The sequence below is a fragment of the Mesitornis unicolor genome, unplaced genomic scaffold (genome assembly GCF_000695765.1).
Source record: "Mesitornis unicolor isolate BGI_N332 unplaced genomic scaffold, ASM69576v1 scaffold37348, whole genome shotgun sequence".
NCBI classification, from domain to species: domain Eukaryota; kingdom Metazoa; phylum Chordata; class Aves; order Mesitornithiformes; family Mesitornithidae; genus Mesitornis; species Mesitornis unicolor.
In genome coordinates this window covers 19,815-34,031 of record NW_010200519.1, presented here as the reverse complement: position 1 = coordinate 34,031, position 14,217 = coordinate 19,815, and the positions used below count along the sequence as shown (strand labels likewise).

At 44.1% G+C, this 14,217-nt stretch overlaps 1 protein-coding gene across 1 annotated transcript in view; it reads right to left on the bottom strand.

Moving 5' to 3' along the window:
• Positions 1-2,525: 2,525 nt before the first annotated feature.
• The window catches only part of LOC104533766 (phospholipid-transporting ATPase FetA-like), a gene marked incomplete at its 5' end in the record, with an annotated part of 31,187 nt that continues 19,495 nt past the window's right edge, over positions 2,526-14,217 (bottom strand). The window contains 8 exons of the mRNA XM_010189786.1: positions 2,526-2,747; positions 4,094-4,224; positions 6,054-6,192; positions 7,043-7,288; positions 8,170-8,253; positions 9,044-9,267; positions 10,731-10,914; positions 13,955-14,102. Of these exons, the coding sequence (XP_010188088.1) occupies positions 2,526-2,747; positions 4,094-4,224; positions 6,054-6,192; positions 7,043-7,288; positions 8,170-8,253; positions 9,044-9,267; positions 10,731-10,914; positions 13,955-14,102 (1,378 nt within the window). The remainder of the gene's footprint in view (positions 2,748-4,093; positions 4,225-6,053; positions 6,193-7,042; positions 7,289-8,169; positions 8,254-9,043; positions 9,268-10,730; positions 10,915-13,954; positions 14,103-14,217) is intronic.

Below are 14,217 nucleotides of genomic sequence, written 5' to 3'. Positions count from 1 at the left end.
TCTGGCTATAAACTCTTGTGATCAGTTAGCAGACTGGCAAGGAATTGGTCATCCCAATATTCTCTTTATTTAAAAAAAAAAATCATTTTATAAAATCAGGAGTGATGTACGACAGACATCACTGCCAGCTGGTATGGTCAAACCACTGAAATATTTGTGTCTAGTACAAGTTCACCAACAGCTCTATTATCCCCTGCAAGTCCTATGCAGTATTTGCAGATCCCCATCAGCCAGAAGGTGAGCTCTTTGCACGTAAACCACATGAGAAGAGTGGCACAGTCTCAGAGTTGCCTTGCTCTATCAGCAAAAAGTCTGCCCCTGCTCATCTGCTGCATTACATGCTAGGAACAGCCTAAATAGGACTCTGTGTCCACGGACCAGTCTGGGTATCATGGGGATGTCTTGCTTTCCTACATAAATTCTCCTTTTTCCTCTAGCCCCAGAGAGGCTGACTGTGAAAGACATAATCCTCACCAGAAAGCCATGATTGTCTGCGCAAAGTGAATGGTAAATCAGAGGGCGGTGACAAGCACTATCTTATCACAGTGGCTTCCTCAGTCAGGTTGCAGGCTCTCACTTTACTTGGGTATCTCCTTGCAGGGGAGATCACCAGATTAGAATTTGCTCCTTCCTTAGCAAGCAGCCCCTGGCTGCTGAAGTCTGGATCCAGTCCCAGCTCTAGTTTTGCACTGGCTATGCTGACATTTAATACCACCGTTTGCAATGAGCCTCCCAAAGCAGCAGGTGCAACAGGCTGCTTTTTTCTTTGCTGAGATAAATGTGGGGAGATGAGACCTTCTATTAGAGCTTAACCAATCTTACACAGTAACTGCTGAAAGTGCGACCACAGGCAGCAAGGTGTTACATGCAGATCGGATGAAATGGGGACGTGGCTGGCCTGTTGCCATCATACATAGCCTCGAGATAGCTCCAAAGCTTCCCAATAAATACCGCAAATGGTTACTGTGCAAAAAAATCCAATTCAAAACAAGGAGGGAGTCTAAATTTGTATACAAGAACCAAAAAAAGAAAAAACAAAACAAAACCAGCCATCTCTGCTTAGTCCTCTGCACAAAAAGGCTCCATTTAGGCAGCTCAGCAGTGCTGGCAGGACAGAATTGCATGCTGCCACGCTGGCCTTCCACCTGGTAACCCCACTGATCATGGAGCTGGTGTAACAAAACAGTGAGCAAATCCCAGTCCCTCAGGATCTTTGGCTGTGTCTGTGCATCCTAGGTCCCTCTGCTGGCAGCCAGAATGATGGTGTTTTCAGCTCTCTGCAACTCGGGATTGACAGATGAACTGTTCCCACATAAAACACCAGCCAGCACAGAGGAACTTTGCAGAAGCCTCCAAGCCCTTGCTAAGTTCCTCTGAAACCTGACCAAACTGCTTGTCAGGGAGGGCGAGGGAGCCACCAGGTCACGCTTTGTCCCTTAAGCCAAGCAACAGCAGTGGTGGAGAGAAGGGCACCTTGAGCTGGCTGTGAAATAGCACCTCTGATGCTGCTTCTGTGATCTCCATCAAAGCAGAGGTGCATGCACCCCAGTCTGTTATGGTGGGAGATACACCTGGTGCTGGCAGCTCAGATGAGCCCTAACCATGGTGCGGGCTTCCCTGGCCTAGATTTTATGGCTTGATCTGTATGGGAGCCTGAGCTGCTTCTGCCTGTTTAAGTCTAAATGAAGTGGCTGGTGACCAGTTACAAAACTTGAGAGGGCTCTGAGGACAATGATCTTTTACAGGAGCAGATTTGCAGTGCAGATAAAACAGGGCAGGCTGATGAATGTCAAGTCCTTGTCCCTTGACCAACTAAGAGTTTCTCTGAGCTTGCAGCACTTCCTTGCTGCAGATGTGTGAAGAGGGTGGTGCTTGGGCACTGGCCATGTCTTCAGAAACTGGATTAACTGTTAGTTTGGAAGGAGGTTATTTCCAACTCATGCCTTCCAAAGTGCCTGTGTACACTCAAAAGGCTACAAAATTACATATATTACAAAGATTAGGGATTTGGGGGTTGGACCTAAGGCACACCTGGAGTCAATATTGTCACCCCAGTAATAAGGCCCAGAGTGGATTAATGACAGAAACAAAGGCACATGAGAATAACATTGCCAATTCAGCCTTTTCCTCAGCTTAGACTTCTCTTTGCTCTGAGGTATGTAGTTAAAAGGATTTTTAAAAAAAATAGCGTTATGAACAATCTCAGAGAGTGGAGATGCCTCCCGCAGCATGTTGTCTCCTATTCAGAAAGGCCCTCTGGGATACCATACAACAGCTCTGATTCACTCTGCCTGCCTTCCTCGGCAGCAGCACACGTCTTTGGAAGAGAAGCTGGAGTCAGAGGGTGCACGTGTGTAAAAGGAAAGGCTCAAGTCCTTGATTTGGTAGCTCTGAGGGCAGAGCTCTGGGCCGCCACCAGCTTTGTGCTTTGCAGGGAGCACAGCCTCCACTCCTGGCAGCCCTTTACTTTGGTTTGCTTTGGTTTGGGTTTTTTTGGTCTTTTTTTTGGTGTTTTGGAGGTTTTTTTACAGTCCTTTGTGTTTGTATTTCTCACTATTTGGTGAAAATGTTCCTGTTGTTGCAAAAGGTGATTTTGGCCGCATGTTTCTCCCAGACATAATGAGTGCTCCAAAGCCATGCTGATGGGAGAAGGCATAGCCAGAGCGCCGGGTGCTGGTCCGACGGAGGCGTCTCTTGGGTGAGGGTGGAGGTGGCCTCTTTTTGGCTTCTTTGATCTTGAGCAAGACCTGAAATCAGAAAATAAGATGGAAAAAGTGGGGACTGTGTAATTATTCACAAGCACAGTCATAGAGGAGCAAAGAAAGAGAAACGGAAGCAGTGTTCCAAAGCCAAAAATGATTGACAAAACGGGGGGGTGGTAGGAGGGAGGCAGTGCAGGAACTGAACTGGTAGCACAGGGTGGCAGCCTGGTGAAAGGAAGAGGTGATCTTATTCTAAAAGGTGATAATGGGAGTGTCATCTCTAATTTATGGGAGGGGATGATTTCAGTGTATTGCTCCTGACAGCTCTGTGATGCCTCATTTAGGGTATTACTGCGGCTCTTTTAGGCACTTCAGTCAAATAACTCAAAATGTGAAAGTTCATCTCAACAATGGTCAAAGTCCAAAGAACAAATAAGGAAGCATTTAAAACCTGGCTTACATAATCTAGAAAATAGGCTACTAAAGGGGTTCTCCAACATGTAAAAGCCATTTTTACACGCCTGAACTGCCTCTAATTGTGTCCTCAGGACTTTTCTTCCTATCAGTCTTTTCTAGCACCCCTCTACCCACTCTGCAGGGGCTCAGGATTCCCCTGCACTCATTCTCCACCAGCCCTGGAGTCCCTGGGGAGCTTCACAGACACTCCAGGGATGGCCAGAGCAGCCAATGGGGAGCACGCCCGTGGGGCTGTGCTCAGGGTCACTCGTGTCTGCAGCTCAGTGCAGGGAGGGAAAGGAGGCACCAGGTGGCAGCAGCATTTAGGAGATGCTAACCAAGCCGGGGAGCTTGGTTTGTGCTGATTTTCTCGAGGGGTCCATTGGCTGTAGGAAGCTGCGCGCTCTCTGCCCGCTCCATCTCTCCCAGTCTTTCTTTGTCCTAGTGGCCTCACCTTCCTGTTCCTGGGGGTGGGAGAGGTTTCAGAGAGGTGTATAACCATCGGCTACATACGAAGTAAATTCTGGAGTAGAAAGATCCCCAGCAGACATGTAAACCTGGGTGGAGGGTGGCAGGCTGTGGTCTGCCAGGCTAAATTAAAATGTACGGCATCACGGCAGGAGTAACATGCCATACGTTTGCACTGAGCCACAGTACTTAAACCCTACACCTAAAAATAGTGCAGCTTCCTTGTTCCAGTGCAATCTAATCCATATCTAAATAATCTCAGCCTTAGGCCCAGCTGCAGATGGTTTGAACTATGCCAAATCCCGAATTCACTCCTTCTTCTCAAAAAACTAGGTGACAGACAGATGGCAGCACTTGCACCTACAGGGACGTACACTCTGACCAATGCCAAGCCCATGCAGTACGGCTCCATGGTAAGCTTAGGTGTTGGTAAGCAGGATTTCTGCTTTAATAAGGTATATCCTTACTTTATCACTGGGAGTTGGCTTTAACTGAGTCTTCAGGAATCGAAAGCCAACTACAGGCAGCACACAGAGGGTGATGCTGAGGAAGATTGCGAGCCACACGCTTGGTTGGCCGAGGGTGTTTCGAGCCGTACCTGAAAAAAACAAAAGCATTATTAAAACCATAACAGCAGCAACTCTCACCATCATTCACCTGAAGCTTTGATTCTCTGTGATTCCAGAGCACAAGGCAAACAGCAATAACAATAACAATACGACTGTCTGGCACAAGCAAAGAAGAATGCAACTTCTAGACGTTGCAACTGGGAGACAAGAATGTCAGAGGAAATGCCTCATCTCTTTACAAAGAGCCAAATCACTGCAAAGGATTGATATAAATGTACAAGAGACCTCTTCCGGCAGCAGTCCAGCCCTCTCACCTTTTGCCAGGACTTTAGTGCAAAAGGAGGAATGCTGTTTTCTTACTTTCCAGCCCCATTCCCTGAAGCATATGGGGTTACTGACTGACTGCCCAGCAGACTATAGGATCGCAGCCCTTTACGAGAGGAGCATGTGGTTCCTCTGGGTGTCTGCACGGATAGGGAATCCCAATGGGAGTTTTGGCAGAGCACCTGCCATGCGGTGGCTTGACACCACCACCTTCTCTGAAACCAAAGTGCTCACTTCTGGGTTCTTCAAGGCTGAAGGAATGTAAGATAGAACAAACAGTCTGCAAAATCCTCATTACAGGGCTTAATGATGCTGTTGTTGGCAGTAAAGTTGCTGAATGTTTTCTTTTCAGTTGCCTAAATTCTTCTGTAATACAACTCCACTGAAATTAAAGTAAACAAGTTGTCTGAGTCCAGATTACAAACACTTTCCTTAAAAATGGTTTCAGACTGAGACCTTATTAAGCAGCCATCAGCATTATGCTAATTTGACCTACGTAATACCAACGGAGCAGCAGATAGAGACATCTCTGGTAAATGAGTTACCACCTGTCTTTGGAAACTGAACAGACACTCTGTTTTCTCTCACTCAGCAATTTTGATGCTAAAAGCCATCTCACAGTGGATGTGACCATCTGCTTGGAAAATGCATTGCAACAACTGACCTGCATCTCAGATATTTCTAAAATGCCCAAATGCCTTGATATTGCAGTGAAGAGGGGCAGAAAAAGTCTTGGCTTAACAATTCATCCAGAAATAAAGGCATTGATTAATACACCAATTGAGACTTGAAACAAAAAGCATTGGGATTTCAGGAGTAGAGCCTCATAACAATGTGGATCAATATTGGTTACAATGCACAGAGCTATTAAAAATATCCAAATTAATTTGCTAAGCTTTCATCTTCCTCCTGGTTTGAGTCTCAGGAGATGGACTGACTCATTTTTATGTTATCTTTCACTTTTTGCATGTGTTCAGAAATCTGTTATATGGAGTAACTGCAAAGACCTGGTCATCACTGCATTCTTTTTTTTTTTTGTTGGGAATTTGCCATTTAACGTGGATGAAGGCTTGTCATAATTACATGGCATTTTTCTCATGTCTAACTGGATGTTGTACTTTTATGCTTTCCTATACTGACATGTTAGCTTATTTGCAAAAGAATATGCATCCTTCTGCAAGCAAAATGCTCCTAGCTATCTGCAAGAACTGGACACCTGGAAGCAGAATACAAAAGAGCAGCAGAAAGCATTCCAGCCAGCTCAGTAGGTTTATTTAAAGGACCATTCCTGTGGCTGTATGTGAATGTGAGTTCTTATGCAAGGAAGTAAACATGGCACATGTACACCTGGATGGATGGGATTCAAAATAAGCATTCCCAGCAGCACTCAGAAATACTCTGGCATTTCTCGTAGAACAGGAAATCAATATACTCTGTTATTGCCCCTAAAGAGACAATACTAGAAATACTCAACAGATTGAAGCCCCACAGTGTGCGCATTTTGAGTGCAATCCAGTTCTGTCCCAGGGCTTACCAACAAAGGGAAAGGAGGCTGTGAAGATCAGGTACATGCCATCACTATACATGGTGAAGGTGATAGCAAAGTAAACAGAAAGGCTGCCCCAGATGAAGAACTGGTTCACAACTGTCCAGTAAGAGGTGTCCAAGCCAATCTGAAAGAGTGGAGCAATACAGCTATTGTCAGCACCTTAATTATTTAGCAGATCTGTGCAGAACACAGCTTGTCCTCTGCTTTGTACACCTGTCCCCAAGAATGTTATTCATTGAAACCTCAAGAAATACCAAACCACAGATCACAGAATGCTGGGAGACCATTAAAGGTGAGAATTCCTATGTTTGCCCTCTTGTTGCCCTATTCTCAGGCATTCATGAATGACCAGTACTGGAGACAGGATACTAAGTTCAAATGAGCCGTGTGTATGTCCCCACTCCCAGGCTGTGATCTAGCATTGGAAGTTAGGAGAAGGAGCCTGTAAGACCTCAGACAGCAGAAACCATTATCTAGGGAGGTGTGATTGATTGGTTTTCCTTTCAGAAATTTCTCTCATCCTGCTAGTCCCATCTGAATTTTGTACCATCCAAGTCCTAGCTATTTCTTCCAGCAAGTGCAGGCCTACCATCTGCATTGTGCATAGGTCCAGGCTACAGAGATAGCCCCAAGATGGAGACCCTATAAATAACTGCCTGATAGCAGACAGGCAGTCCTGTGCTTCGAACCCTCTCCATAAAACTGAAAAGAGTCCTTCTCTGTTCCCAGCCTTTACTGCTTTGTTTGCTACGACTGCAAAGACTCTGCTTTCCTGTCACCCTGATCTTTCCTAACATACAAATCTGTTGTTCTGTTGAAATGAAGAGAGTAATCTGGTGTCAAGAGACTTTTTTTTTTTTGCAAGAATGCAAGGTGCAGCAGCCACTACAATGCTATCAAGATCCTAAGTGGCCCTCCAGATTCTGTCTTCATAAAACAACTAATTCCTAAAAATATTACTTGGGATGCCTTACCTGTACAGACACCACAATCAATAAGCAGGTCTGGACCATCAGTGCAAAGGACTGGTAGTCAGCAATGGCCTTCCCATCACTTCTTATTGTATTGTACATGGCCCCATAGGGGATGAAGAAGAGAATGAGGGAACTGTAGATCCCTTGCAACATGCATTTGACAAACACGATTTTGTTAAAATAGAGGTTTTGCTGGCCAGGCACGTATAGCTCAGGAAACAGCATGCTCCAGCGATCACCCACATCCTGAAAGCAGAGAGGAGATGGTCAGCTTTGCTGGCACCTATCCAACCAACCAGACAAGACCACTTAGGGTTGCCATGTCACTGTGACTTGCATTTCCATGAGAAAAGGCTTAGTGCACAATTCACTTAGCGTACCACGTCCCAAGGTCACCTAGACATGTTTTCCATGTTGAATTTCACCTTTCTTGTGCTAAGTAAACTGACAAGTGTTGCAAAATATAGGAAAGCACACTTGATCTTAAGCAGGCTGCATGGGCTGCTCTCCAGAGAGTTGCCTGGAAGCTAAGGGGTAGAAAACACCACCCCTGGGACCACACAGGCTGTCTAACTTTGATAAGTGTCCAGAGCTGAACACTGTGAACCACTGCAGAGTAACAAGTTCCTACTTCTCTGACTTGTAAAGGGCATATAGGAATAGCTTTATTGCTCCTACATCTTGCCAAATAGTAATAATGAGGTAGAAATGCGTATGTGAAATTACTGCAGAAAGAGTTCCCCTAGAAAGGCTGAACCTGAAAAACTTGGCTTCAGAGATCTAGTTATTTCATTGCTTTGTATGGTCATTGAAAAGTCAGTAGTTAGGCTTCAGGAACACAGTGTAAGATGTGACTATTTCACGTGAGTGCTCTTGCTGTAGTCAACAGCCTAACCCAAAATTATCCTTACACACTGAAACCCATAGGCCAAAACAGGACAATACATAATCTCTTCCATGATGCATAGTTTTTTTTGGGCTCTTGGGTCTTACTGGCAGAAAACTATTTCAGGGGCTACCACAATAGCTAGCCAAAAAGTCAGCTGTTATTTCTTCATGGAAACAGCTCAAAGCACCCAGAGGTAAAACCCCTATAATAAAAATCCAAGTGGTAATAGAAACAGTACCTGATCGAAAAGGCTCATTCCTAGCACCGGAAGGGAGGTATATACCAAATTGTAAAGCGTAATGAACCACTCATCATAGACTGTCTAAAAAAAAAAAACCCAGAGCATGAAGTTAACAAAAGGCTGCCTTTTCCATCTCTTGAAAAGTATACACAAGTAAATGCTGGAACATCTTGGTTTGAGATGCTACTGAGACCAAAATACAAGGTGACTCAAGCTCAGCAGCCCTAAATGGCTCGGTACATCAGCTGTCGAATATATGGGGAAGGATCACGTTATCACATTATGCAGGTCCTGTTTGCTGAGCATCTCCTGCCGGCCATATTCAAAACAGGACACTCCTGCACCAGAACTGGCACCCTCAGCCCTGGGGATAACACTTGCACACTGTCTGCACTTCCCAGGGCCTGGGTTGGAGATTGGTTTGTCTTTAACACCAGAATTTTTGCTGCAGCAGGTTTGCTCATCTTGTGAGCTGCTAAAGCACACAGGCATCCTGGGGTTAAACTGGTTGCTTCAAATGTGCTAACAGGGCAAGCACTGGTCTTACACAGATCTTGGACAAACTAGTCAACCCTCTGTGTAATTTGTATTTTTGATTGATGGCTGTAGTCAGTTTGAACACTTTCAAAAATCCCACGAGGTACCCATGTGCTTCATAATGGACCTAAGTATCTTCAGGCATCTGTCCTCTACTAGCAGTGCACCAGAGGCAGCAGTACCTGCTTTAAACTCATATAGCTGAAGAAGACAGACCTGTGTGGTATTTAATGAGGTAGGAGGAATGGCTTAGTTTATTTTCTTTTAAAACGTTTCCAGATACTTTACTTGAAAATGCTAGACATGGTGATGAGAAAACAGAAGCTGGGCCTACCTGTGCTGAGAAGCCAGAGAAGAAGCCATACCAGAAATGCACTAATGTGAAGGCAAAATTCTTATAGAAGAAGTATTTGAGGAACTTGCACATGCGGATGTAGGACCACCGGCCGTGAACTAAGAGCAGGCGCTGCAGGTACCGGAACTGCGCAAAGGAGAAGTCACTGGACAAGACCGCCTGCATCCCCTCCTGGCCGCTGATACCAACCCCGATGTGGGCAGCTGCAACAAGAAGGTTATTGATCATGTCATTACACTGGGAGTTTTGATTACCCCATTTTAAAAATTAGTTCACTGCACTGGGACACTGTGTTAATTCCCTCGCAGCCTTCATAAAAAGTCACATTTAAAGTTATTAAAAAAAATTAAAATAATTTGGAGCAGTAATTCTTTCAGCAGCATTATGATTTTGGCTGTGGTGATACATTTCCAGTAACTGGGCTTTTATCATTTGAATGAAATTACACCCTCTGTGGCAATTCATGGTTTTTTTTCTGAATGTTCATAACAGCTGCTGTTATGAAAAAATAACTTTAATTTACAGACATGTGACTTGCATTTACATGCACGCGTGTCCTTCCAGCAGCCTTAAAACACCACTCTAGACAATCAAAACCTTCAAATCCCTTATAGATTCTCAGACACAGTGCTACAAGGCACCCTGTAGACTTTTTGCATTTCCTGGGTTTTATTAGTTCAATCAATAATTAGACAGAAGAGTCACGTCTTTTTTAATAGTAACTTGGGTTTATTAAACATGGACATAAGTTTAATGTGACAGCTAATTATACAGCTTTAACTAATGAGAACAATCTTGATGGCTGGAGGTTGGGGAGATTCAGAGGTTTCCATGGATCAGTGAATGGATAAAATTCCAAAGTCCCAACCCGCAGGGGGGAGGGGGTGGGGGCGGTTAGTTTCAAATTATCATGTACTCTTTTTAACTTCCTTTTCTTATCCTTTCTTTACTGACTGTCTGACTTATCTCCCTTGAAGCTTCCTACTTAGCCTTTTCGTTCTTAATTAAAAGGCTCCAGTTAATCAATTCTTGCAAATTAACACAAGAAAGATTAGCAATAGGCCCTTCTGAATAATCTTAATTTAATTATACCTGGTTAGGGGATTTTTTTCATAAATTTACTGAGGTAATGCAGCATCAGATGATGCTCAAAGACGATGGGGCATAGAAGCCCATGTATTGTAACACAAGGGAGATAATTGACAAATGGCCCTAACACCTAGAAACGTTTAGAAAAATCATGTAACATACAGATTATTTACGGGCATGAAGATTCATTTTCTGCATTGCAGACAGGCCCTCTCTGAAGCAAACATTTTGTTCTTTGTACTGCCCTTGTGGTGGTGGCCATGCAGACACACACGGGTGGACATGTCACAGCCCCAGTGGGCTTTTGTATCTTCTAACCTAGAAATAAATAGGCAGTAAGTGCGGTCCTAGCTCCCTGCAATCACAGCAATGGGCCCTCTTATGCATCCTGGAAGGCAGGAGACACGAGCAGCCTATAGTGACAGTGCTCTGTAGAAACCTGCTGAAACTTGGGGCACATATGCTTGGTGGTACAGAAGGTGCTCAGATACGTGTTCCTGCAGCCAGGCCACCTCAGAGAGCTCATACGGCAGCAAGTCCTTCTGCTGGGCCATGCCAGCTGTCTGCCATCACTCACTTTTGATCATGCTGACATCGTTGGCACCATCTCCGATTGCCAGGGTCACGGCCTTCTTGTACTTCTTCACCAGCTCCACCACCTGGGCCTTCTGCAGCGGGGTCACCCGGCAGCAGATCACCACCTTGCACATGCAGGCAGTTCGCACCAGCTCCAGCTCCAAATTCCCTTCCAGCGCGTAAGCCTGAGAAGGACCAAAGCAGGTGTTCAGGTCAGACTGGCAGCAACTTGTGGCCAGACAAAAAGGATGCAATGTTACAGAAATGAAAACAGAGCTAGTTCTTCCATTTGGCAGAAGAAAGGTATGAGATACTCCAAGTGAATCCATCCATTCAGTTGCAGGGAGCATCCACGCTTCACATCATTGTGCCATGCAGATTAGACCTACAAGCTTGCACCTTGGATTCAGCACAGCTGGATCTGCAGCACAGCTGGATCTGCAGCACAGCTGCTCTGACTGCTGTATCCTGACAGTGCAGCAGAAGCATCAAACAGCAGCAGCACACATCTAACAAAGCTGCTCTGCTCATCCTTCATTTATTTTTTAAGCTCCGGGTGATCTGTGGTATAAATAGAAGAGATTTCAATTTGGGAGCACTCAATTAAAAAAGAAAAAAGAACCAAACATGGAAAAAGCTGAGTTCAAGTGGGCATGACAAAGCAAAACACACAGCCAGGGAAAAGGCAACTTTGCTCTGAAAGCTGACCTTTTCAATCAGTCAGTCGTGTTATTTCTATTTGGGAAGCACAGAGATAATTTGATGTCTGGTCACCTCTCCAGCTCTATGTGAATATTAGCTTTTCATATTTCTTTCAGGTCATGCTTTTTGGCTCTGTTCTTTGATGTCTCTTCTCATTGGACATGCATGGAAGAAATCTACAGGGCTCTCTGCTCCTCAGAGCCATTACAGGAGGCCCACTTCCCTTTCTGCATAAAGCAGACAGTCCTTAGGCCAGGTATCGTTTCTTCTTGAAGCAGAGAGCCATGAATCACCAGCACCCCTGCTGCCCTCCCATCAGGGACAGGCAGGCTTGTTCAACAAGAGAGACCTTCTCATGGTTTAGCTTTAGCGCTGGTCAGTGGAGTTAGAGATGGCTTTTGCCACAACGTCTTTGCTGCACAGCACTAGGAAAATGTTACCATGTAGTGTATTAATAGTACTGCACAGAAATCAGCTATTATGATTATGCCATTACAGATGCTGATGTGTTTTCTGTTCACTTTCTTTGTTTAAGCAAGACTGCATGTGTGCATAGCCCCATTGCTGCCATCCCACCCATCTGGAGGTAGGGATATGGCACGGAACAGATGCTGTACTTGACTGGGACAGTAGCAGCAGTACTGCCATTGTTCAAGCTGTAGGTTCATATAAATAAATAAATAACACGTGGTTTTGTCCACACTGTCCTTGTGGTCCACACCCAGGAGAAAGCCATGGTCCTGGTGAGACTGGCTATGTCCATTCCACTGCAGGCTATGTGGGCTGGCGGCTCCCATGCAGCCCAGAGGTGCATTTCTTTATGTGGGACCTATCTCCTTGCCAGGGTATGGGTGAGTGTGTGGCTTTCCAGGAATAAAAAGAAAGCTTTGTCACCGCTGCCAGTGGTGCTTTTACAGCACAGTGCTTGGTGTCTGCGGCTGAAGGGGTGGAGTAGGAGCAGGCAGGGGCTTGCGGCCAGCTGAGATGTCAGAGGATTTGCCCGTGCAGGTGCACCACACTCGACAGACTTTCTGTCTGTTTTGGAGTGGGGATCTAAAGGGTATTAAGGATCAAGACAAGGTTCTTTCAATAGTAATTTGCCAGACTCATATGGAGCTGGGAGTTAATTTGCTGAACTGCCATCAAGAGAGGTAGCAACCACAGTGAACAGAAGCATCTTGTCTCTGAAAGGCAGTGCCTTCTGGCTCTTTCTGCATCTACATATTTGCTTCCCCTGCAATCTGGGAAAGCAAAATACAGTAGACAAATAAACCTGATCAAGACTAAGCCTTCCTCCCAGGCAGGTTGAACAGTATCTAAATTGTTGGGTTTTTTTCCTCTAACCTATTCTAAAAAATTCCCAAGGATGGAAAACCTGCTCAGTGCTTCACTACTCTCACCAGGAAGACAATCCCAACCTCTCTTGTCTCAGTTGAATGCTATTACTTTGTTTACCTGTTATTATTTGAAGAATATTACCAAGACTGATCAGCATTCTCTAGGCTCAGAAATCCTAACTCTCCATTTTCCCCTGTGCTTTCCAGATCATGCATGACCACTCTTAGAGGTTTTTTTGTACTCTCTCTAGCTGGTCTACATTTTATCTAAGAAAATGGCCCAAATTAGTTGAATTATTTAAGGTAGGAGTTTACTGATGCCAAATGAAGCAGGAGGCTTTCTTCACAAGTCTTACATATGATGCTTCTACATACATATCTTTGATTTTGTATGTGTTTAGTCAATTATGTGAAAGTGGAGAACAAGGCATTTGTTCTTACTGAATTGCATTCTCCATTTTTGCAAAGTATTTCTCCAATTTGTTAAAATTATTTTCAAATCTAATCTTGAACTCCATCATGCCTGCAGTTCCTCTCAGCCTGGTGTTATCTGCTCTCTTTTTAAGCAGTTAATTAAAACACCGAATATCAAATAGATATGGGATAGCCCTCCGCAGATGCCACTTAACCATTGTTTTAGATCAACAGTGAGCCCTTAAGAGCCACACTTCCCAAGCAGTTCCATCTGTCACTTAACTATTACATCTAGACCATATTACTTCAGTTTTCTTGGAAGAACATAATGGGAGAGAGCATAAAACGATTTATTACTTAAGTTATAAGATATATATCCTATCTGTTAAATATAAAAAAATCTGTTATTAGATATATTTATTAGAATATGTTCATGTCATACTTGAAACCCATGTCTGATGTTAACTTCTTGCTGCATCTGTAAGCCACCTAATTAATTTTCTAGTATCATTCTGGAAATAGAAATTGATTCAGCTACTCTACCCCTCCTGCTCACCTAACATCAGGGCCAACTCTTCCCTGTTCCAGTCTTTTGAAACCTTGCCCATCACCATTAATGTCTCAGATAATCGCTGAACCTAATCTTCAATTAGGAAATAAAAAATTCACTCTAGAGCTAATTTTTTAAAGCATTTTCAGACTTCCAGTGTGTCTGTGTCACACTAAGTTTTTCAGAGAGCTCAGCCCCAGCATAACTCTGAGTCTTCCTTACCAGGCTGTGGCCAGTGATAACCAGTCCATACACTCCGTTCGCTTGCTCATCAGGTATAACTTTTGGTTTTTTTGAAGATTTTTGAAACTGAATGTTGATTTCATCACTGTCCAGAAAGGAGTCTGGCTTCATCTTTTTCCTTGCATTCCTAAAAAAAAGATCCAGAATAATAATGAAAAGCTTGTAAAGGTATATATGTTTTATTAAATTAATTTTATGAAAATAAAGAATCGATGCTTCCCTTTGATAGTTCAGTTCAATTT